At 45.3% G+C, this 26,556-nt stretch overlaps 1 protein-coding gene across 1 annotated transcript in view; it reads left to right on the forward strand.

Annotated features, from left to right (window-relative positions):
• Positions 1–20,684, forward strand: part of LOC139272574 (kelch-like protein 38) — a 38,254-nt gene extending 17,570 nt beyond the window's left edge. The window contains exons 3-5 of the mRNA XM_070888644.1: positions 1,990–2,095; positions 4,665–4,950; positions 19,978–20,684. Of these exons, the coding sequence (XP_070744745.1) occupies positions 1,990–2,095; positions 4,665–4,950; positions 19,978–19,981 (396 nt within the window). The 3' untranslated portion in view covers positions 19,982–20,684. The remainder of the gene's footprint in view (positions 1–1,989; positions 2,096–4,664; positions 4,951–19,977) is intronic.
• Positions 20,685–26,556: the final 5,872 nt, after the last annotated feature.

Below are 26,556 nucleotides of genomic sequence, written 5' to 3' on the forward strand. Positions count from 1 at the left end.
CACCTCACCAGTCAATAACACTGCTAATCAGACTGCACAGAGTATAAATATCAAGGAGGTTCAACCAAGGTCAGGTTTTATGAGGCTGAAATTGCTTAATTAATCACAGTTTTGTGTTATAAACAAACATGCATTAGAGCTTAATGTAAGACTGCCAACAATAATTTGAAAAAAGAACCTTAATTGTGATGGGGCCTACTGGGTCAGGCTGATTTGGCCTGGATTAATTACTAGTTTCCAGAAGTAAGGGTCTATGTCTGGAACAAGTAGGGACAATTGTAGTATTAAGCTCCCATGCTCTTAACATTTGTTGACTATGAAGATTAATCTCTGCATGATTTACATGTCATTTAATCAAGATACGAATTATTGACAAATTACATTAAACTTAACAAAACCAGAACATTAGACAACCAGCATTAACGCACTCAATAAATAATGTACTCAGAAATAATTGAGGTAAAATATTCAACTGCTGGACCTCTGTGATGCCACTGATAAATCTATAACAGAGACTTTGTTATGAGATTGTGATCAGCAGGCAGTTTTGTAAAACATTCAGGAAATAATTTATTCGGCTTAGAATTAAGTAGCATAAATTGCAGGATATCAGAGTAATGACTCACAACAATAAAATTGCACTCACCCTGGCACCCTCCCCCCGCCACCTCCCCCCCCCTAACCCGTCTTCACTTCACATGCGATCAGGTGAAAAAAATTGCAGCCGTTTAAGTGGCATGTAAATAGGGGTTGGCATGATATGACGCCTGCCTGTGCTCAGCTTTCCTGCATTTACGCTGGCCATAGTCAGTAGCAAGGTCCAGCCACTAAAACGGAGCACAGGCTAGCATTCCTACAGTGTACTTCATACAATCATACAATCATACAATACAGAAAGAGGCCCTTCAGCCCATCGTGCCTTTTTGAAAGAGCTATTCAATTAGTCTCAAACCCGCTACTCTTGCCCCATAACCCTGAAAATTTCTCCTTTTCAGGTATTTATCCAATTCCCTTTTGAAAGTTTCTATTGAATTTGCTTCCACCGCCCTTTCAGGCAGCGCATTCCAGATCATGACAACTCACTGCATTAAATAAAAATTCTCCTCATCTCCCCTGATTCTTTTGCCAATTATCTTCAATCGGTGTACTCTGGTTACCGACCCTTCTGTCAGTGGAAATAGCTTCTCCTTATTTGCTCTGTTAAGTCCCTTCATAATTTTGAACACCTCTATTAAATCTCCCCTAAACCTTCTCTGTTCTAAGGAGAACAATCCCAGCTTCTCCAGTCTCCGTATAACTGAAGTCCCCCACCCCTGGTAACATTCTAGTAAATCTCCTCTGCACCCTCGCCAAGACATTGACATACTTCCTAAACTGTGATGCCAAAATTTGATACAATACTCCAGCTGCGGCCTCGTCAGTGATTTATAATGATTTTCCATAACTTCCTTGCTTTTACATAGACTGACATAGAATCTACAGCACTGAAACAGGGCATTCTGCCCAACTGGTCTATGCCAGTGTTTATGCTCCACAAGAGACTCCTCCCATCCTATTGCATCTCACCCTATCAGCATATCCTTCTATTCCTTTCTTCCTCATGTGTTTATCTAGCTTCCCTATAAATGCATCTATGTTATTCGCCTCAACCACTCCCTGTGGTAGCGAGTTCCACCACTCTTTGGGTAAAGAAGTTGCTCCTGAATTCCCTATTGGATTTATGGCCCCTACTTTTGGTCTTCTCCCACCCCTCTCCACACAAGTGGAGACATTGTCTCTACGTCCACCCTATCAAACGCGTTCTTCATTTTAAAGACCTCGATCAGGCCACCCCCTCAGCCTTCTCTTTTCTAGAGAAAAGGGCCCAGCTCATTCAAGCTTTCCTGATTAAGCACTGTCAAAACACCAGCAAGGTTTGGTCCAAAGAGTTTAAATTCTTTCTTTTTTTACATTACTTTTTAAGTGCTTTAATACTCTATTATTATTTAGGTTTACAACATATCTCGGAACATGTGGTTCAGAATGGAGACAAGGATGGTTAAAAACATCTGTGCCCCTGCGACTGTGATTGGTGACAAGATTATTATCATTGGAGGTAAGATGGAACAGATGCAATGATACAGCATGAAGAATTGGTTTTAAAAAAACACATTGGCCCTGAATTTGTTGGCGTGGGCACCTCTCGGCATGCCCCGTTAGTTAGACTTCTTCCCTCACCCTTGAACTCAAGAACATTTTGCGGCGTAACTTGTTGGGAATGCGAGCTGATAATGGCAACGGGGATTCTGGGACCTCACTGAACGACGGGACCAACAGTCTATCTCCTTAACCAATGAGATTTAAGGATTGAGGAATAAATAGAGGAACGACAGAGGAGGAAATAGGGTGAATTAGAGTCAAATCAGGTACAGAAAGATAAATAAAGAGAGGGAAAGAAAGATTGGATTAAAGGAGAGAGAAAAAAAAGTCAGAAAGGAAAAGCAAGAAAAAAAATTAATTAAAAATGTAAAAACCTCTTGGAACAATTTACTACCTATAATTTACTACCACAGTTTCAATTGTTCACTTTCTGCACCAGATCATCATCACAGGCAATCTCTCGGAATCGAGGAAGACTTGCTTCCACTCCTAAAGTGAGTTCTTTGGTGGCTGAACAGTCCAACATGAGAGCCACAGACCCTGTCACAGGGTGGACAGATATTCATTGGGGGAAGGGGGGTGGCACTGATTCACCACACACTCCTTCTGCTGCCTGCGCCTGACCTCTTCACGCTCACTGCGTTGAGATTCGAAGAGCTCAACGCCCTCCCGGATGCACTTTCTCCATCTAGGGTGGTCTTCGGCCAGGGTCTCCCAGGCGTCAGTGGTGATGTCGCACTTCACCAGGGAGGCTTTGAGGGTGCCCTTGTAAAGTTTCCGCTGCCCACCTTTGGCTCGTTTGCCATAAAGGAGCTCCGCATTGGGCAATTGCTTAGGAAGTGTCGTGTCTGGCATGCGAACTAAGTGGCCTGCCCAGTGAAGCTGATCGAGTGTGGTTAGTGCTTCAATGCTAGGGATGTTAGCCTGGGCGAGGACACTGATGTTGGTGCATCTGTTCTCCCAGGGGATTTGCAGGATCTTGCGGAGACATCATTGGTGATATATCTCCAGCGAATTGATGTGTCTTCTGTACATTGTCCATGCCTCCGATCCATACAGGAGGGCGGGTATTACTACAGCTCTGTAGACCATGAGCTTGGTGGTAGATTTGAGGGCCTGGTCTTCGAACACTCTTTTACTCAGGTGGCCGAAGGCTGCACTGGCGCACTGGAGGCGATGTTGAATCTCCGCATCAATGTCTGCCTTTGTTGACAAGAGGCTCCCGAGGTATGGGAAGTGGTCCACGTTGTCGAGGGCCACACCGTGAATCTTGATGACTGGGGGGGGGGCAGTGATGTGCAGCGAGGACAGGTTGGTGTAGGACCTTTGTCTTACGGATGTTTAGCGTAAGGCCCATGCTTTCATATGCCTCAGTGAATACATCGACTATATCCTGGAGTTCAGCCTCAGAATGCGGGCAGACGCAAGCGTTGTCCGCGTCCTGCAGTTCAACGACAGAGGTTTGGGTGATCTTGAACCTGGCCTGGAGCCGGAGTAGGTTAAACAGCTTCCCACTGGTTCTGTAGTTTAGTTCCACTCCAGCGGGGAGCTTGTTGATTGTGAGGTGGAGCATGGCAGCGAGGAAGATTGAGAAGAGGGTTAGAGCGATGATGCAGCCCTGTTTGACCCCGGTCCGGACATGGAATGGGTCTGTAATGGATCAGCTGGTAAAGATCACGGCCTGCATCTCGTCATGGAGCAGGCAAAGGAAGTTGACAAACTTTTGGGGGCATCCAAAACGGAGGAGGACGCTCCATAAGCCCTCACAGTGTCAAAGGCCTTTGTAAGATCGAAAAAGGCCATGTATAAGGGCTGGCGCTACTCCCTGCATTTTTCCTGCAGTTGTTGTGCTGCAATGATCATGTCCGTTGTTCCCCGTAGGGGACGAAATCCGCATTGTGATTCCGGGAGGAGCTCCTCGGCCACAGGGAGAAGACAATGAACTGGATAGGTTGAGTGGCATTGCAGGAACATAAATCTCCTCATTAACAGGGCCTTTATGTTGTTATGTTTTTAAAAAAAATGTTTTTATCTCATAATACTCCTGTGAAGCACCTTGGGATGTTTCACGACTTTAAAGATAAATACAAGCTGTTTCTGTTGTTGCTAAGTAGCAGTCCTAACTTGCTGTGGAAAGTTTAATTAAAGGCTAGTGACGGAGTGGCGCAAATCGGCAGCAACTTTATGGACATAAAGATCCCACAGCACTATTTCGAAGAAGAGTTTTCCCCAGTGTCCTTGGGCCAATATTTATCTCTCATCCAGCATCACTAAAACAGAAGATCTGATCATTATCTCATTGCTGCTTGTGGGATCTTGCGCAAACTGGCTGCCGCATTTCCTACATTACAGCAGTGACTACACTTCCAAATGTAATTCATTGGCTGTAAAGCACTTTGGGACGTCCTGAGGTTGTGAAAGGCGCTATAGAAATGCATCTTCTTTCTTAATATTTAATCAAAAACATTTACAGTTCAAAGCATTATTGCTTTGTTTTTTTTAATTTGATTTTTTTTTTCCCTCAGGATACACCAGAAGAATGATTGCCTTTGATACAAAGTCAAACCAATTTGTAAAATGTGCTGATATGAAAGAGAGGAGGATGCATCATGGGGCTACGATTATAAACAACAAAGTCTATGTTACTGGGGGGCGATACGTCACCTCCGACAACAGCATTGAAGACAGCGATGCATTTGATTGCTACGACCCAGAGACAGACAGCTGGATATCTAAAGGGAGACTGCCACACAAACTGTTTGACCATGGCTGTCTAACACTGCATAGCATTTCCTACAAGTCCCGCGCACTGTAAGTGTTGTAAGAGAATAACATAGTAGTGGGTTCGGGCAGAGGAAGACCTGTGGTCCATCTAGCCCATCTCTGCATAGTATTTCTTTGTTGCCTGCCTTATTAACATAGAAACAAAGAAAATAGATGCAGGAGTAGGCCATTCGGCCCTTCGAACCTGCACCACCATTCAATATGATCATGCTAATCATGCAACTTCAGTACCCCGTTCCTGCTTTCTCTCCATACCCCCTGATCCCTTTAGCCATAAGGGCCACATGTAATTCCCTTTTGAATATATCTAATGAACTGACCTCAACAACTTTCTGTGGTAGAGAATTCCACAGGTTCACAATTCTCTGAGTGAAGAAGTTTCTCCTGATCTCGGTCCTAAATGGCTTATCACTTATCCTTAGACTGTGACCCTTGGTTCTGGACTTCCCCAACATCAGGAACATTCTTCCTGCATCTAACCTGTCCAATCCCGTCAGAATTTTATATGTTTCTATGAGATCCCCTCTCATTCTTCTAAATTTCAGTGAATATAAGCCCAGTCGATCCAGTCTTTCTTCATATGTCAATCCTGCCATCCCGGGAATCAATCTGGTGAACCTTCGCTGCACTCCCTCAATAGCAAGAACGTCCTTCCTCACATTAGGAGAACAAAACTGGACACAATATTCAAGGTGTGGCCTCACTAAGGCCCTGTACAACTGCAGTAAGACTTCCCTGCTCCTATACTCAAATCCTCTCGCTATGAAAGCCAACATGCCATTTGCCTTCCTCACCGCATGCCAACTTTCAATGACTGATGTACCATGACACCCAGGTCTCGATGCACCTCCCCTTTTCCTAATCTGTCACCATTCAGATAATATTCTGCCTTCCTGTTTTTGCCACCAAAGTGGATAACCTCACATTTATCTACATTACCGTGCCATGCATGTGCCCACTCACCTAACCTGTCCAAGTCACCCTGCAACCTCTTAGCATCCTCCTCACAGCTCACACTGCCACCCAGCTTAGTGTCATCTGCAAACTTGGTGATATTACATTCAATTCCTTTGTCCAAATCATTAATGTATCTTGTAAATAGCTGGAGTCCCAGCACTGAACCTTGTGGTACCCCACTAGTCACTGCCCGCCATTCTGAAAAGGACCCGTTTATTCCTACTCTTTGCTTCCTGTCTGCCAACCAGTTTTCTATCCATGTCAATACATTACTCCCAATACCATGTGCTTTAATTTTTCACACCAATCTCTTGTGTGGGACCTTGTCAAAAGCCTTTTTAAAGTCGAAATACACCACATCCACTGGCTCCCCTTTGTCCACTCTAGTAGTCACATCCTCAAAAAATTGGAGAAGATTTGTCAAGCATGATTTCCCTTTCATAAATCCATGCTGACTTGGACCGATCCTGTCACTGCTTTCTAAATGCGCTGCTATTACATCTTTAATAATTGATTCCAACATTTTCCCCACTACCGATGTCAGGCTAACCAGTCTATAATGCCCTGTTTTCTCTCTCCCTCCTTTTTTTAAAAGTGGGGTTACATTAGCTACCCTCCAATCCACAGGAACTGATCCAATGTCTATAGAATGTTGTAAAATGACAACCAATGCATCCACTATTTCTAGGGCCACTTCCTTAAGTACTCTGGGATGCAGACAATCAGGCCCTGAGGATTTATCGGCCTTCAATCCCATCAATTTCCCTAACACAATTTCCTCACTAATAAGGATTCCCTTCAATTACTCCTTCTCGCTAGTCCCCTAGTATTTCCAGAAGGTTATTTATGTCTTCCTTAGTGAAGGCAGAACAAAAGTATTTGTTTAATTGGTCTGCCATTTCTTTGTTCCCCATTATAAATTCACCTGATTCTGACTGCAAGGGACCTACATTTGTCTTCGCCAATCTTTTTGTCTTCACATATCTATAGAAGCTTTCGCAGTCAGTTTTTATGTTCCCTGCAAGCTTACTCTCGTACTCTATTTTCCCCCTCCTAATTAAACCCTTTGTCCTCCTCTGCTGAATTCTAAATTTCTCCCAGTCCTCATGTTTGCTACTTTTTCTGGCCAATTTATCTGCCTCTTCCTTGGATTTAACACTATCCCTAATTTCCCTTGTTAGCCACGGTTGATCCATCTTCCCCGTTTTATTTTTACGTCAGACAGGGATGTACAATTGTTGAAGTTGATCCATGTGATCTTTAAATGTCTGCCATTGCCAATTCACCGTCAACCCTTTAAGTATCATTTGCCAGTCTATCCTAGCAAATTCACGTCTCATACCATCGAAGTTACCTTTCTTTAAGTTCAGGACCCTAGTCTCTGAATAAACTGTATCACTCTCCATCTTAATGAAGAATTCTACCATATTATGGTCACGCTTCCCCAAGGGGCCTCGCACAACAAGATTGCTAATTAATCCTCTCTCGTTACATAACACCCAGTCTGGGATGGCCAACTCTCTAGTTGGTTCCTTGACATATTGGTCTAGAAAGCCATCCATTATACACTCTAAGAAATCCTCCTCCACCGTATTGCTACCAGTTTGGTTAGCCCAATCGATATGTAGATTAAAGTCGCCCATGATAACTGCTGTTCCTTTATTGCACGCATCCCTAATTACCTGTTTGATGCTGTCCCCAACCTCACTACTACTGTTTGGTGGTCTGTACACAACTCACACTAGCGTTTTCTGCCCTTTGGTGTTCCACAACTCTACCCATACATAGAAACATAGAAACATAGAAACATAGAAAATAGGTGCAGGAGTAGGCCATTCGGCCCTTCTAGCCTGCACCGCCATTCAATGAGTTCATGGCTGAACATGCAACTTCAGTACCCCATTCCTGCTTTCTTGCCATACTCCTTGATCCCCTTAGTAGTAAGGACTACATCTAACTCCTTTTTGAATATATTTAGTGAATTGGCCTCAACAACTTTCTGTGGTAGAGAATTCCACAGGTTCACCACTCTCTGGGTGAAGAAGTTTCTCCTCATCTCGGTCCTAAATGGCTTACCCCTTATCCTTAGACTGTGACCCCTGGTTCTGGACTTCCCCAACATTGTGAACATTCTTCCTGCATCTAACCTGTCTAAACCCATCAGAATTTTAAACGTTTCTATAAGGTCCCCTCTCATTCTTCTGAACTCCAGTGAATACAAGCCCAGTTGATTCAGTCTTTCTTGATAGGTCAGTCCCGCCATCCCGGGAATCAGTCTGGTGAACCTTCGCTGCACTCCCTCAATAACAAGAATGTCCTTCCTCAGGTTAGGAGACCAAAACTGTACACAATACTCCAGGTGTGGCCTCACCAAGGCCCTGTACAACTGTAGCAACACCTCCCTGCCCCTGTACTCAAATCCCCTCGCTATGAAGGCCAACCTGCCATTTGCTTTCTTAACCGCCTGCTGTACCTGCATGCCAACCTTCAATGACTGATGTACCATGACACCCAGGTCTCGTTGTACCTCCCCTTTTCCTAATCTGTCACCATTCAGTTAATAGTCTGTCTCTCTGTTTTTACCACCAAAGTGGACAACCTCACATTTATCCACATTATACTTCATCTGCCATGCATTTGCCCACTCACCTAACCTATCCAAGTCGCTCTGCAGCCTCATAGCATCCTCCTCGCAGCTCACACTGTCACCTAACTTAGTGTCATCCGCAAATTTGAAGATTCTACATTTAATCCCCTCGTCTAAATCATTAATATAAAGTGTAAACAGCTGGGGCCCCAGCACAGAACCTTGCGGTACCCCACTAGTCACTGCCTGCCATTCTGAAAAGTACCCATTTACTCCTACTCTTTGCTTCCTGTCTGACAACCATTTCTCAATCCATGTCAGCACACTACCCCCAATCCCATGTGCTTTAACTATGCACATTAATCTCTTAGAAGCATAGAAACATAGAAAATAGGTGCAGGAGTAGGCCATTCGGCCCTTCTAGCCTGCACCGCCATTCAATGAGTTCATGGCTGAACATGCAACTTCAGTACCCCATTCCTGCTTTCTCACCATACCCCTTGATTCCCCTAGTAGTAAGGACTTCATCTAACTCCTTTTTGAATATATTTAGTGAATTGGCCTCAACAACTTTCTGTGGTAGAGAATTCCACAGGTTCACCACTCTCTGGGTGAAGAAATTCCTCCTCATCTCGGTCCTAAATGGCTTCCCCCTTATCCTTAGACTGTGTCCCCTGGTTCTGGACTTCCCCAACATTGGGAACATTCTTCCTGCATCTAACCTGTCTAACCCCGTCAGAATTTTAAACGTTTCTATGAGGTCGCCTCTCATTCTTCTGAACTCCAGTGAATACAAGCCCAGTTGATCCAGTCTTTCTTGATAGGTCAGTCCCGCCATCCCAGGAATCATTCTGGTGAACCTTCGCTGCACTCCCTCAATAGCAAGAATGTCCTTCCTCAGGTTAGGAGACCAAAATTGTACACAATACTCCAGGTGTGGCCTCACCAAGGCCCTGTACAATTGTAGCAACACCTCCCTGCCCTTGTACTCAAATCCCCTCGCTATGAAGACCAACATGCCATTTGCTTTCTTAACCGCCTGCTGTACCTGCATGCCAACCTTCAATGACTGATGTACCATGACACCCAGGTCTCTTTGCACCTGCCCTTTTCCTAATCTGTCACCATTCAGATAATAGTCTGTCTCTCTGTTTTTACCACCAAAGTGGATAACCTCACATTTATCCACATTATACTTCATCTGCCATGCATTTGCCCACTCACCTAACCTATCCAAGTCGCTCTGCAGCCTCATAGAATCCTCCTTGCAGCTCACACTGCCACCCAACTTAGTGTCATCCGCAAATTTGGAGATACTACATTTAATCCCCTCGTCTAAATCATTAATGTACAGTGTAAACAGCTGGGGCCCCAGCACAGAACCTTGCGGTACCCCACTAGTCACTGCCTGCCATTCTGAAAAGTCCCCATTTACTCCTACTCTTTGCTTCCTGTCTGACAACCAGTTCTCAATCCATGTCAGCACACTACCCCCAATCCCATGTGCTTTAACTTTGCACATTAATCTCTTGTGTGAGACCTTGTCGAAAGCCTTCTGAAAGTCCAAATATACCACATCAACTGGTTCTCCCTTGTCCACTCTACTGGAAACATCCTCAAAAAATTCCAGAAGATTTGTCAAGCATGATTTCCCTTTCACAAATCCATGCTGACTTGGACCTATCATATTACCTCTTTCCAAATGCACTGCGATGACATCCTTAATAATTGATTCCATCATTTTACCCACTACCGATGTCAGGCTGACCGGTCTGTAATTCCCTGTTTTCTCTCTCCCTCCTTTTTTAAAAAGTGGAGTTACATTGGCTACCCTCCACTCCATAGGAACTGATCCAGAGTCAATGGAATGTTGGAAAATGACTGTCAATGCATCCACTATTTCCAAGGCCACCTCCTTAAGTACTCTGGGATGCAGTCCATCAGGCCCTGGGGATTTATCGGTCTTCAATCCCATCAATTTCCCCAACACAATTTCCCGACTAATAAGGATTTCCCTCAGTTCCTCCTCCTTACTAGACCCTCCGACCCCTTTTATATCCGGAAGGTTGTTTGTGTCCTCCTCAGTGAATACCGAACCAAAGTACTTGTTCAATTGGTCCGCCATTTCTTTGTTCCCCGTTATGACTTCCCCTGATTCTGACTGCAGGGGACCTACGTTTGTCTTTACTAACCTTTTTCTCTTTACATATCTATAGAAACTTTTGCAATCCGTCTTAATGTTCCCTGCAAGCTTCTTCTCGTACTCCATTTTCCCTGCCCTAATCAAACCCTTTGTCCTCCTCTGCTGAGTTCTAAATTTCTCCCAGTCCCCGGGTTCTCTGCTATTTCTGGTCAATTTGTATGCCACTTCCTTGGCTTTAATGCTATCCCTAATTTCCCTTGATAGCCAAGGTTGAGCCACCTTCCCTTTTTTATTTTTACGACCACACAGGAATGTACAATTGTTGTAGTTCATCCATGCGGTCTCTAAATGTCTGCCATTGCCCATCCACAGTCAACCCCTTCAGTATCATTCGCCAATCTATCCTAGCCAATTCATGCCTCATACCTTCAAAGTTACCCTTCTTTAAGTTCTGGACCATGGTCTCTGAATTAACTGTTTCATTCTCCATCCTAATGCAGAATTCCACCATATTATGGTCACTCTTCCCCAAGGGGCCTCGCACAACGAGATTGCTAATTAATCCTCTCTCATTACACAACACCCAGTCTAAGATGGCCTCCCCCCTAGTTGGTTCCTCGACATATTGGTCTAAAAAACCATCCCTTATGCACTCCAGGAAATCCTCCTCTACCGTATTGCTTCCAGTTTGGTTAACCCAATCTATGTGCATATTAAAGTCATCCATTATAACTGCTGCACCTTTATTGCACGCACCCCTAATTTCATGTTTGATGCCCTCCCCAACATCACTACTACTGTTTGGAGGTCTGTACACAACTCCCACTAACGTTTTTTGTCCTTTGGTATTCTGCAGCTCTACCCATATAGATTCCACATCATCCAAGCTAATGTCCTTCCGAACTATTGCCTTAATTTGCTCCTTAACCAGCAATGCTACCCCACCTCCTTTTCCTTTTATTCTATCCTTCCTGAATGTTGAATACCCCTGGATGTTGAGTTCCCAGCCCTGATCGTCCTGGAGCCACGTCTCCGTAATCCCAATCACATCATATTTGTTAACATCTATTTGCACAGTTAATTCATCCACTTTATTGCGGATACTCCTTGCATTAAGACACAAAGCCTTCAGGCTTGTTCTTTTAACACCCTTTGTCCTTTTAGAATTTTGCTGTACAGTGGCCCTTTTTGTTCTTTGCCTTGGGTTTCTCTGCCCTCCACTTTTCCTCATCTCCTTTCTGTCTTTTGCTTTTGCCTCCTTTTTGTTTCCCTCTATCTCCCTGCATTGGTTCCCATCCCCCTGCCATATCAGTTTAAATCCTCCCCAACAGCACTAGCAAACACTCCCCCTAGGACATTGGATCCGGTCCTGCCCAGGTGCAGACCGTCCGGTTTGTACTGGTCCCACCTCCCCCAGAACCGGTTCCAATGTGTGGAACCTTGTCGAAAGCCTTCTGAAAGTCCAAATATACCACATCAAATGGTTCTCCCTTGTCCACTCTACTGGAAACATCCTCAAAAAATTCCAGAAGATTTGTCAAGCATGATTTCCCTTTCACAAATCCATGCTGACTTGGACCTATCATGCCACCTCTTTCCAAATGCGCTGCTATGACATCCTTAATAATTGATTCCATCATCTTACCCACTACCGATGTCAGGCTGACCGGTCTATAATTCCCTGTTTTCTCCCTCCCTCCTTTTTTAAAAAGTGGGGTTACATTGGCTACCCTCCACTCGATAGGAACTGATCCAGAGTTAATGGAATGTTGGAAAATGACTGTCAATGCATCCGCTATTTCCAAGGCCACCTCCTTAAGTACTCTGGGATGCAGTCCATCAGGCCCTGGAGATTTATCGGCCTTCAATCCCATCAATTTCCCCAACACAATTTCCCGACTAATAAGGATTTCCCTCAGTTCCTCCTCCTTACTAGACCCTCTGACCCCTTTTATATCCGGAAGGTTGTTAGTGACTTCCTTAGTGAATACCGAACCAAAGTACTTGTTCAATTGGCCTGCCATTTCTTTGTTCCCCGTTATGACTTCCCCTGATTCTGACTGCAGGGGACCTACATTTGTCTTTACTAACCTTTTTCTCTTTACATATCTATAGAAACTTTTGCAATCCGTCTTAATGTTCCCTGCAAGCTTCTTCTCGTACTCCATTTTCCCTGCCCTAATCAAACCCTTTGTCCTCCTCTGCTGAGTTCTAAATTTCTCCCAGTCTCCAGGTTCGCTGCTATTTCTGGCCAATTTGTATGCCACTTCCTTGGCTTTAATACTATCCCTGATTTCCCTTGATAGCCACGGTTGAGCCACCTTCGCTTTTTTATTTTTATGCCAGACAGGAATGTACAATTGTTGTCGTTCATCCATGCGGTCTCTGCCATTGCCCATCCACAGTCAACCCCTCAAGTATCATTCGCCAATCAATCCTAGCCAATTCACGCCTCATATCTTCAAAGTTACCCTTCTTTAAGTTCTGGACCATGGTCTCTGAATTAACTGTTTCATTCTCCATCCTAATGCAGAATTCCACCATATTATGGTCACTCTTCCCCAAGGGGCCTCGCACAACGAGATTGCTAATTAATCCTCTCTCATTACACAACACCCAGTCTAAAATGGCCTCTCCCCTAGTTGGTTCTTCAATATATTGGTCGAGAAAACCATCCCTTATGCACTCCAGGAAATCCTCTTCCACCGTATTGCTTCCAGTTTGGTTAGCCCAATCTATGTGTATATTAAAGTCACCCATTATAACTGCTGCATCCTTATTGTATGCACCCATAATTTCCTGTTTGATGCCCTCCCCAACATCACTACTATTGTTTGGAGGTCTGTACACAACTCGCACTAACGTTTTTTGCCCTTTGGTGTTCTGCAGCTCTACCCATATAGATTCCACATCATTCAAGCTAATGTCATTCCTAATTATTGTATTAATCTCCTCTTTAACCAGCAATGCTACCCCACCTCCTTTTCCTTTTATTCTATCCTTCCTGAATGTTGAATACCCCTGGATGTTGAGTTCCCAGCCCTGATCACCTGGAGCCACGTCTCCGTAATCCCAATCACATCATATTTGTTAACATCTATTTGCACAGTTAATTCATCCACCTTATTACGGATACTCCTTGCATTAAGACACAAAGCCTTCAGGCTTGTTTTTTTAACACCCTTTGTCCTCTTAGAATTTTGTTGTACAGTGGCCCTTTTTGTTCTTTGTCTTGCGTTTCTCTACCCTCCACTTTTTCTCATCTCTTTTCTGTCTTTTGCTTTTATCTCCTTTTTGTTTCCCTCTGTCTCCCTCCATTGGTTCCCATCCCCCTGCCATATTAGTTTAACTCCTCCCCAACAGTACTAGCAAACAATCCCCCTTGGACATTGGTTCCGGTCCTGCCCAGGTGCAGACCGTCCGGTTTGTACTAGTCCCACCTCCCCCAGAACTGGTTCCAATGCCCCAGGAATTTGAATCCCTCCCTGCTGCACCAGTGCTCAAGCCATTTATTTATCTGTGCTATCCTGCGATTCCTACTCTGACTAGCACATGGTACTGGTAGCAATCCCGAGATTACTACTTTTGATGTCCTACTTTTTAATTTAGCTCCTAGCTCCTTAAATTCGTTTCGTAGGACCTCATCCCTTTTTTTACCTATATCGTTGGTACCAATGTGCACCACGACAACTGGCTGTTCTCCCTCCATTTTTAGAATGTCCTGCACCCGCTCCGAGACATCCTTGACCCTTGCACCAGGGAGGCAACATACTATCCTGGAGTCTCGGTTGCGGCCGCAGAAACGCCTATCTATTCCCCTAACAATTGAATCCCCTATCACTATCGCTCTCCCACTTTTTTTCCTCCTCTCCTGTGCAATAGAGCCAGCCATGGTGCCATGAACTTGGCTGCTGCTGCCCTCCCCTGATGAGTCATCTCCCTCAACAGCACTCAAAGCAGTGTATCTGTTTTGCAGGGGGATGACCACAGGGGACCCTTGCACTACCTTCTTTGCACTGCTCTTCCTGTTGGTCTTCCATTCCCTATCTGGCTGTGGACCCTTCTCTTGTGGTATGACCAACTCGCTACACGTGCTACTCACGTCAATCTCAGCATCATGGATGCTCCAGAGTGAATCCACCCTCAGCTCCAACTCCGCAACGCGGACCGTCAGGAGCTGGAGGTGGATACACTTCCTGCACACGTAGTCGTCAGGGACACTGGAGTCGTTCCTGAGTTCCCACATGGTACAGGAGGAGCATAACACGCGACCGAGCTCTTCTGCCATGACTTAACCTTTAGATAGGCAACAATCATGTTAAAGTTTACTCACTGTTAAAGAGAAGAAAGAAAAACTACTCACCAATCACCAGCCAATCAATTAACCCATTTGGCTATGAATTCACCTTTCTGTTTCTTTTTATTTCTTTTTTGCCTTCTCCCTGTAGCTGCACAAGCACGCCTTTTATAGGCCTCCAACCCCGGGCTCGCGCTGCTCCAACTGCCGCCGCCTCACTCTCCCGCTGGGCCTTTTATAGGCCTTCGACCCCGGACTCGCGCTGCTCCAACTGCCGCCGCCTCACTCTCCCGCTGGGCCTTTTATAGGCCTCCGACCCCGGACTCGCGCTGCTCCAACTGCCGCCGCCAAATACAGATTCCACATCATCCAAGCTAATGTCCTTCCTTACTATTGCGTTAATCTCCTCTTTAACCAACAATGCTACCCACCTCCTTTTCCTTTCTGTCTATCCTTCCTTGAGTTCCGAGCCTTGGTCACCCTGGAGCCATGTCTCCGTAATTCCAATTACATCATATCCATTAACAGCCGTGAATCCAATTTGTTGATAAGGACCTGTCTAGTTCCTCTTGAAACCCATTTTATTTCTTATTCCACCAACCATGCCAGCAATCTAATCCCCATAATTGATAAAAAAGAGTTTCTCCTCCACTTTCTAGCATTTTTGTCAGTAATTTTTAAATATGATCCCCTGTGCTTAAATTCTGTACATGACAGAAAAGCTTGCTTGAATCTAACAGGGTAGAAATTTGTCTTGGGTGTTAAAGCAAAATGGACATTAGCTCATTGCCTGATAGTCCCATTGACATCAATATTGGGCTGGGCCTATAATAAGCAGCCTATTCATTCCCACCTAAGACGAATGTCTGCCTCAATGTGCCGAAATCTTTCATAATTTTAAGCACTTCTGTCGCATACCCTCTTGGTCTTTTCTTTTCAAGAGAGAAAGGATCCAGGGCAGTCAACCTTTCCTCACACACCATTGCCTTAAGTTCGGTGATCAACCTTCTCTCGGCCCCCTCCAATAACTGAATACTCTTTTTGTAATTGGGTGACCAAACTGCCCACAATGTTCCGCAGAGATCAGTGCTGAGACCCCAACTATTTACAATCTATATTAACAACTTGGAAGAAGGGACTGAGTGTTGTAACGTAGCCAAGTTTGCTGACGATACAAAGATGGGAGGAAAAGCAATGTGAGAGGACGACACAAAAAATCTGCAAAAGGACGTAGACAGGCTAAGTGAGTGGCCAAAAATTTGGCAGATGGAGTACAATGGTGGAAAGTGTGAGGTCATGCACTTTGGCAGAAAAAAATCAAAGAGCAAGTTATTATTTAAAGAGAAAGATTGCAAAGTGCTGCAGTACAGCGGGACCTGGGGGTACTTGTGCATGAAACACAAAAGGATAGTATTCAGGTACAGCAAGTGATCAGAAAGGCCAATGGAATCTTGGCCTTTATTGTAAAGGGGATGGAGTATAAAAGCAGGGAAGTCTTGCTACAGTTATATAGGGTATTGGTGAGGCCACACCTGGAATACTGCGTGCAGTTTTGGTTTCCATATTTATGAAAGGATATATTTGCTTTGGAGGCTGTTCAGAGAAGGTTCACTAGGTTGATTCCGGAGATGAGAGGGTTGACTTATGAGGCAAGGTTGAGTAGATTGGGCTTCTACTCATTTGAATTCAGAAGAATGAGAGGTGATCTTATCAAAACATATAAGATTATGAGGGGGCTTGACCAGGTGGATGCAGAGAGGATGTTTCCACTGATAGGCGAGATTAGAACTAGAGGGCATAATCTTAGAATAAGGGGCCGCCCATTTAAAACTGAGATGAGGAGAAATTTCTTCTCTCAGAGGGTTGTAAATCTGTGGAAATCGCTGCCTTGGAAGCTAGGACATTGAATAAATTTAAGACAGTAATAGACAGTTTCTTAAACAATAAGGGAATAAGGTGTTATGGGGAGCAGGCAGGGAAGTGGACCTGAGTCCATGATCGGATCAGCTGTGATAGTATTAAATGGCGGAGCAGGCTCGAGGGACCGTCGGCCTACTCTTGCTCCTATGTCTTATGTTCTTATATTCCAGATGTGTCTCACCAGGACCAAATACAGTTTAAAAATGAATTCTCGAGATTTATGTGTTATACCCCTGCTGTGCATCCAAACATGCTGCCTGCTTTTTTTGATAGTTTGGTAACATTATGCTGATGGTTTCAGTGACCTGTCTATTAAATCCCAAGATCACACTCCTGGTCCGATACCTCAAGTACATTCCCATTTAGAACATCAACCTTCCCTCTGCCAAATCTCATAACCTCACATTTACCGAAGCTTTGGAAATCCCTCCCTAAACCTCCTTGCCTCTCTACCTCTGTCTTCTCCTGTAAGATGCTCCTTAAAACCTCATCTGTCCTAATATCTCCTTATGAGACTCAGTATCAAATTTTTCTCTGATAGCACTCCTGTGAAGTACCTTAGGATGTTTTTCTATGTTAAAGGTGCTATATAAATGCAAGTTGTTGTTGTACTAAATTGCATCTGCCAATTCTGCACCCACTAATTGAGCTCATCCAGATCCCTTTGAATTTGTGCGCACTGAAATTCATAATTTGCCGCTGGTCTCAAGTTGGTGTCATCTTTGGGCACTTTGCACGCTTTGGAAAAATTGACCTATCCTGTGGGGGAGAGCAGATTGGGGCGAGGGGAGGTCGGGGGGGGGCGGGAGGAGAACAGGTATCAGCAGCTAACCTCAATTATATAGACGAGGCCTGAAGGCCAATTCCTTCCAAACCTCGAGTCTCTCAAGCCCATGACCGAAAACAAGTCCAAACAAAAATCTACCCCACGGTCTTTTTTCTGAAGCCCATTAACAGGAACAGGAAATCAAACTCGTAACTCAAATGCAGAAGTTGATGGTAATACAGTCCCCACCACTTAAAGTGGGAGTATTCGTAGAACGAGATTTGCCTGCTAACTTACAAAATTGCACCGTTCCAAAGTAATTTACTTTTATCTGTGTGAAACACTGACCTTTTGAACTGATGGCCTGGTATATCAATGTAGTTGTTAATTTAAGTGATTAATTAAACTGGGTTTGCAATCTGCCTTAACTCTTTGCCCAGCTTTAAGAATTTGTAGATGTTGCTATTGCTGTCATAACAAAAGTTTCAGTTTAGATGGGTGTTTGAAAAGAAAAGTCATGAAATGTATTTTTATCTCTTGGTGAAAATAATGTCCCGTGAATGAATAAAGAAAATGTGAAGGCAGTTTTCAGGGATACTAAATTTGCGTTTTAAATTGTAGAAGGAATTACTTTTCATTAATTCCTGGGATGTGGCCATCGCTGGTATGGCCAGCATTTATTGCCCATCTCTAACTGCTCTTGAGAAGGTGGTGGTGAGCCGCCTTCCTGAACCGCTGCAGTCCGTGTGGTGAAGATACTCCCACAGTGCTGTTTGGGTGGGAGTGCCAGGATTTTGACCCACCGACAATGAAGGAACGGTGATATATTTCCAAGACTTGATGGTGTGTGACTTGGAGGGGAACTTGGAGGTGATGGTGTTCCCATGCACCTGCTGCCCTTGTCCTTCTAGGTGGTAGAGGTCGCGGGTTTGGGAGGTGCTTTCGAAGAAGCCTTGGCAAGTTGCTGCAATCAATCGTGTCGATGGTACACACTGCAGCCACGGTGCACTGGTGGTGGAGGGAGTGAATGTTTAAGGTGGTGGATGGGGTGCCAATCAAGCGGGCTGCTTTGTCCTGGATGGTGTCGAACTTCTTGAGTGTTGTTGGAGCTGCACTTATCTAGGCAAGTGAAGAATATTCTATCACACTCCTGACTTGTGCCTTGTAGATGGTGGAAAGGCTTTGGGGACTCAGGAGATGAGACACTCGCCGCAGAATACCCAGCCTCTGACCAGCTGTTGTAGCCACAGTATTTATGCGGCTGGTCCAGTTAAGTTGCTGGTCAATTGTGACCCCCAGGATGTTGATGGTGGGGAATTTGGCAATGGTAATGTCGTTGAATGTCAAGGGGTGGTGGTTAGATTCTCACTTGTTGGAGATTGTCATTACCTGGCACTTGTGTGGCACAAATGTTACTTGCAACATATCAGCCCAAGCCTGAATGTTGTCCAGGTCTTGCTGCATGCGACCATGGACTGCTTCATTATCTGATAAGTTGGAAATGGAACTGAACACTGTGCAATCATTCGGGAACATCCCCACTTCTGACCTTATGATGGAGAGAAGGTCATTGATGAAGCAGCTGAAGATGGTTGGGCCAAGGACTCTGTGCTGATGAACTCCTGCAGCGATATCATGAGGCTGAGATGATTGACATCCAACCACCACCTTCCTTTGTGCTAGGTATGACTCCAGCCAGTGAAGAGTTTCCCCTGATTCCCAATTACTTCAATTTTACTAGGGCTCCTTGATGCCACACTCGGTCAAATGCTGCCTTGATGTCAAGAGCAGTCACTCTCATCTCACCTCTGGAATTCAGCTCTTTTGTCCCTGTTTGGACCAAGGCAGTATTGAGGTCTGCAGCCGAGTGGTACTGGCGGAACCCAAACTGAGCATCGGTGAGCAAGTTATTGGTGTGTAAGTGCCACTTGATAGCACTGACGATGACACCGTCCATCACTTTACTGTTGATTGAGAGTAGACTGATGGGGCGGTAATTGGTCGGATTGGATGTGTCTTTCTTTTTGTGGACAGGACAGAGCTAGACAATTTTCCACATTGTTGGGTAGATGCCAGTGTATAGTTGTACTGGAACAGCTTGGCTAGAGGGGATGGCATAAGAAATGGAAACCTAAGGGAAGTGAAGTATTACTCAATAAAAGGTTCTTTTATTACATTCTGTGAGCAAACTCAACTGTTTCTGTCCAAAATATAAGGAGGACTTATGATGCTACAACCGGCAACTTTGAAATTGACTTTAATGCAAATGGTTATCGTGTTTTGGCCGATATAAGCGACTGCCCCTTTTAAATGTGGATGTTTTAAGTGGTAAGGGCTGTATTTTCAAAGTCATAAATGATTTATTTTGATGTTTGTCTTCGCAGTTGATTAATTCAACAATTGAAGAATCAATGCCTCTTCTGCTGAGGAAGTACCCATGACTTCTGATGAGGAGAAGACAGAGAACCCTAAGAGTTCCCAGTTAGGGAAAGCTTCAAGTTAAGAGCTCAACACAGAAATCTATCTGAGCAAGATCCAACAGGAAGAAAATATCTTGGCGGCAAGTGTCTGCATGAGGCCTCCTGTGAACGGGTGAGGAACACCAGTCAATGGCCTGCAAGAGACAAAGCAAGATGTTCCATCCTGGTCTCTGGAAAGCTCTGGAAAGGAGGGAAAATCAGTGGTAGAGTTACCCCCAGGCCGCTATATAAAGCTCCCCAGAGAAAGCCCAAGAATAGGTCTCTTGGCTATAAAGAATAGCACTTTTCACAACTTCAGGACTTCCTTATTGTAGTCATTGTTGTAACATAGGAAATGCAGCAACTAATTTGCACACAGCAAGCTCCCACAAACAGCAATGTGATAATGACCAGGTAATCTGTTTTGGTAATGTTGGCATGGACATCAGGGAGTGTCACCCTGAATTTTGTGCTCAAGTTTCTGGAGTGGGACTTTAACCCACAAACTTCTGATTCAGATGGAAGAGTGCTACCCACTGAGCCACAGCTAATGACAGACTGCATCGTAACCAGAGAGAAAAAGAGAGGGATTGATACCATCATTAAAAATAAAACCTTGCTTATTCAAATGAGATGAGATATATATACTGTCTAATTGGCTCATATTTATTGTCAAGTAGAACTATTAATTTTAAATTGATGATTCAAGTTAGCATTAATTACAGTATTTTATTATCAGTGGTAATGTATCACATTTGGCAGTAGATCTGCAGTATTATGCAGCTGCAACAACACTCAAGATTTTTGACACCCTCCAGCCCGCTTGATTGGCACCTCATCCCCCACCTTAAACATTCACTCCCTCCACCACTGGCACACCATGGCTGCAGTGTGTACCATCTACAAGATGCACTGCAGTAACTCGCCAAGGCTTCTTCAACAGCACCTCCCAAACCCGTGATCCCTACCGCCTGGAAGGACAAGGGCAGCAGACGCATGGGAACACCATCATCTGCAAGTTCCTCTCCAAACCACACACCACTCTGACTTGGAAATATATCGGCCATTCCTATATCGGCCATTCCTTCATCATTGCTGGGTCAAAATCCTGGAACACCTCCCAGTGTTCCCTGTGAGCTGCACTTTGTTCTGCGCAGCCTGTTTCTTTTAATGTGCGGTCCCTTTAAATTTCTGCGCATGTGCAGTATTCACAATGGAATAGCCGGTGAGCGGCCTGCGTGGGACCTTTCCCATAACTGCACAGTTGCGCAGCTTAGAGAAAATATTGCTCCCTATCTAATAACATTGTGGGAGTATCTTCACCACACGGACTGCAGCGGATCAAGAAGGCAACTCACCACCACCTTCTCAAGAGGCAACTAGCGATGGGCAATAAATGCCGGCCTTACCAGCGATGCACATATACCAGGGATTATTTTTTTAAATTTTAGCCAACTATATGCTGATTTGGCAATTTGATATTTATACTTGAACCTGTGGAGGAATCGTGAGTGGAATGATGCAGATCATCTTACAGAGAATTACATAGAGTTTACAGCACAGAAACAGGCCCTTCGACCCAACAGGTCCATGCTGATGTTTATGCTCCACACGAACCTCCTCCCACCCCACTTCACCTCACCCTCTCAGCATATCCTTCTATTCCTTTCTCCCGCATGTTTTTATCTAGCTTCCCCTTAAATGCATCGATACTATTCGCCTCAACCACTCCATGTGGTAGTGAGTTCCACATTCTCACCACTCTCTGGGTGAAGAGGTTTCTCCTGAATTCCCTATTGGATTTATTGGTATCTATCTTATATTTATGGTCCCTAGTTTTGATCTCCCTCACAAATGGAAACATCTTCTCGACGCCTACCCTATTAAATCCTTTCATAATTTTAAAGAACTCTCAGCCTTCTCTTTTCTACAGAAAAGAGCCCCATTACAAAGTTCCTCTTGTCCTCACCTTCCAACCCACCAGCCTCCACATTCAATGGATTATCCTGCGCCATTTCCACCACCTCCAGCACGATGCCACCACCAAACCCTCTTCTCTTCCCCTTTCAACATTCCTAAGGGACTGTTCACTATGCGACAATCTGGTCCACTCCTCAATCACCCCCAACACCTGCTCCCCTTCCCATAGCACCTTCCTGTGCAAACACAGGAGATGCATCACCTGCCCATTTACTTCCTCCCTTTCCACTGTCCAGGTCCACAAACACTCCTTCCGGGTAAAACAGCAATTTACTTGTACTAGTTTCAAGTTAGTATACGGTAAACACTGCTCGCAGTGCAGTCTCCTGTACACTGGCAAGACCATCAAATTGACAAATTCCTTTTAAAAGTTTCCAGCATATGTACAGAAGCACAGTGTCCTTCGGAACATAGGGCTGGACTTTCCACTGAAGATCGCTGGGCTATCGCCCATCTATCGCCCAAATAGGCAGGCTATTGCCCATTTTATCTGAAAAGTGGAAAGTTGTGGCGGGACATCACCCAAAGATTGCCGGCCCAACTTTCGCCACACAAGAATTTCACATCACCGAGGTGATCACCCATCGCAACTTTCGACACATCACCCACACATTTCTGGGCTGATCGCTCGCCGAGGAGATCGCTGGAAAAAAGCTGCTCCTACCTAGCACCCTTCATAGAAACTCGGCACGACAGACGCCATTTTGAACGTCGGAGGAAGTGAGAGGCTGCTTGAAGAAGGGACTTATCAGGATAATTGTAATTTGTGAATTATTTAAGGGCCTTATTTACTGACTGATCTGCTCACATTTATATTTAGATTTATTGAGGACAAAGGGCATTTATAGCAATAGTGATGGGGTCAGTAACTTCTCTACCATTATTTGTAAATGCTCACATGCTGGAGACTGAAGTTGGGTGTAGTGAAGAGCCCAATCAAAGAGGTGGCAGACTGATGCGGAGGAGACCTTACACCCGACGAACTTACAGGGAAAAGCAATCATACCTGAACTTGTCTGATAACATGTGCCTTAGGAGGCTGCACTTCCAAAAGGAGGTCATCGCTGAGATATGCCAGCTCATCAAGGGAGATCTGCAGCCTCCCAGCACCATCAGGACCGCACTGCCCGTTGAGGTAAAGGTTACTGCGGCACTTTCCTTCTACGCATCGGACTCCTTTCAGGCTTCAGCTGGCAACACCTGTAGTAGCTCTCAGCATGCCACACATTGCTCCATTCGACAGTGACTCAAGCCCTTTACGCATGCAGGATGTGTCATGTATTTGACTGTCATTGCAACCCATGTAAGAAACTAACCTAAGTTGTACACCGTGAGAACACTGACCACTAGGTGGTGAACTTGTGGGATACACTCCTAACCTGGACTTTCAGGTATAAAAGGGGAAGCTCCACCCACCTTCATCACTTCAGTGCTGGCTAATAAAGGTTACTGGTCACAAAGTGACCTTCTCTCAAGTATGGGCCTCGTGTGCATTTATACTGTATAGTAAGGACATATTAGGATGGACTTTATAAGCTTCCCTATGACCCGGGAGGGCTTTGGGTTTCTTGAGAATAGCAAACTTTCCCAAGGTGCAGGGAGCAATAGACTGTATGCACATCGCCCTGCGAGCACCTTTACAGGATGCGGAGGTATTTCGTAACCGAAAGGGATTCCACTCCTGAATGTACAGCTTGTTGTCGACCACAACCAAATAATCATGGCAGTAAATGCTCATTTTCCAGGCAACATCTATGATGCGCTCATCTTGCATGAGAGCGCTGTCTCTGACCTGTTTAACAGTCAGCGACAAAGTTCTGGTTGGATGCTGGGGGATAAAGGATATGGCCTTGCCAGCTGGCTCATGACCCCCCCTGCATAATCCCCAGACGGAAGCCAAGAAGCGTTACAACGAAACCCATATAGCTAATTGCAATATCATCGAAAAGACAATTGGAGTGCTGAAGCAGCGCTTCAGATGCCTGGACCACTGTGGAGGCAGCCTACAGTACCACCCAAATCAGGTCGCTGAGTTTATTGTAGTGTGCTGCATGTTGCATAACCTAGCTATAAGGAGAGGACAACAATTGCCAGATGGGGCTGCAGTCCACCTCAGGAAAGAGCGGAGGTGGAAGAGGCAGACGAGGAGGAGGAGGAGGTTGATGAGGATCTCGGGGAGGCCAATCAGCCTGGCGATGAACCCGTGCCCCCACGCTCCCCCGCAAGACTGGGAAAACCCCGTGGGAGTTACACGGCTGCAAAACTCTTGCGTCAGCAGCTCATAAATGAATGCTTTGCATGAACTTACATTGCTGACAGTTACAGTTACAGTTACGGAAAGACAGCAATTGCAGTTGCGTTATGTTTCATCCTTGTCTGGCCTGGCCATTGTTTTCCAACAATTATATTCATGCTTTACCTTACCTTACGTTATTAGAAGACACTGCACAACAATTGTAAAATTCAATAAAAATGTTTATTAATTTAACAATGGAACTAATTTTTTTTGAACTATAACCCCTCGCCCCCCCGCCCCCCCACCCCGCAACAATCACCCAACAATAAAACACAACAACAACAATAACAATAAAACACCACCCTCCCTACCTGCGGCCACGTTTCCCTCCAGGTCCTTTACCCCCCATTTGAATCCTTGGGTAGCGGAGTGAGTCGGGCATGCAGCGGTCGACGGCAAGATTTTCTGTTGGGGGGGGGGTGTGGTTTGACGGTGGCATGATTGGTTCGGGGGTGGTGGAGGGGAAGAAGTTCCTGCAGAAACAACTTCCGAGCTAGAAGGAAGTTCTTCCTCCTGACTCACATCTGTGCTGGTGGTCGGTGGGACGGCACCTTGGGATGCAGTGCCGTCTCCCACCAGTCTCGCATGATGCAAGGCATGGATGGTGACGGTCTGCTCACGCATCTCCCGGATCATCTGCTGCATATCCTCCGATATGCGAGCAGACACCCGGGACATGTTCCCCGTGTACAAACCAAACGCCTGGAGGAGGTCGCGACTTATCGCGACACTCTCCATGCACAGTCTGGTCAAGCCCTCAATCCTATCGGCCAGTGGAGGCGTATACTGACCTCGCTAACCCGACCTCCGTGGGGTCGGCATGAGCACTAAACACCTTGGCGTCGCTGGCTGCAAGCCACTTAGTCCCGCTACTTCTTCTGTCGAAGACAACGAAATGACCGCAGGTACAACTGTAAGAGGGATGGAAGAGGCATCCTCTTCTGTTTGCACCTCCTCCTCAGGCTCGGTGGTCTCATGCTCTTCCTCCTCCTCCTCACCACCCATCGTGATGAGTACCTGCAATGTTGCTGATTCCGGGACAGGTGAAGGTGTGGCCTCCCTTTGCGCCTCTGGTGCTGGGCGACCTGCAAAACACAATTGAGCTTATTGAGCTTATTAGAACAGAAGGGTACACATGAATCTTGTACTGCGCTGGCATACGTAGGAGGAGAAGCACTACTACAATAAATGTGACCGAGAGACGTTACAGATTAATGCATCATATGGTAGTAAATATTGTAGTACATCTATGTGGAATTCAGTGCCCCGGAGAGCTGTGGAGGCTGGATCAGTCGGAGATAGACAGAATGATAAGGGAATGAACATTTATGGGAAGCGGACAGGGAAGGGGTCAGATGGCCTGCTCCTGCTCCTATTTCTTATGTTCTTATGTTGTTAATCTGAGAGTAACACAAGCTGCATGCATAATATGACATCATTCGTATATTATAATTAAATGACGTTACATTACTTCTAACACTGCTTTACACATTACTCACGTGACGCAAGGCAACGTTCTGCAACTCCACGGGTGGTGGCCGAGCAACTGGGTTGCCAGTAGTGCCGCTGCACATTCCTCAAAGTCGGTTCGCTTCTGTAGCTGAGCAGGGCCTTCCCCTCTGCTCACTGTGATTGTTAGATATCTTCCTCTGCAAACGTGACAAGAGCATGGCATAAGCTAATTGACTCGGTACTATCATGGAAAGACAACAGGTTCCATTACATGCTAATAGGGTTTGTATCCACAATTGATGCATGGTTATAACAAAGATCGTGTTTAGGATCTAATGTTTGACACAAACATCTCGACTACAATCTCCATTGGAGGGCCCCCGAGGGTCGGGGGAATCAGGATAACTGGTGAACTCGGCAATGACACGAGCTCATGTCCCAAAGTGTCCCAGGGCAGACAATGAGCAAGGGCAGCTCTCCCCCAGTCCAGGCTGGGTCACTGTGTAAGTGACAGCAGGCGGAGAGACCGACACAGTCTGGGTAAAGGTGACCGGACACCTCAGCGCTCAGTCGTGCTCCATCCACCAATGTAACCCAAAAAGAGACGGTGCCAAAATTAGACTTAAAAAGGGTGCAGGCTACGAACCCTGTCCTGATCTTAGCAGGAAATATATGCAAGAATAACCAGCTTAATTTCAATCCTGGAGATTTACATATTATGTGGATCATTACAATCTAAAATCTATTTCATACTTACTCTTGCTGAAGCAACCAGG

Source organism: Pristiophorus japonicus, chromosome 1 (assembly GCF_044704955.1).
Source record: "Pristiophorus japonicus isolate sPriJap1 chromosome 1, sPriJap1.hap1, whole genome shotgun sequence".
In the NCBI taxonomy this organism is placed as follows: domain Eukaryota; kingdom Metazoa; phylum Chordata; class Chondrichthyes; family Pristiophoridae; genus Pristiophorus; species Pristiophorus japonicus.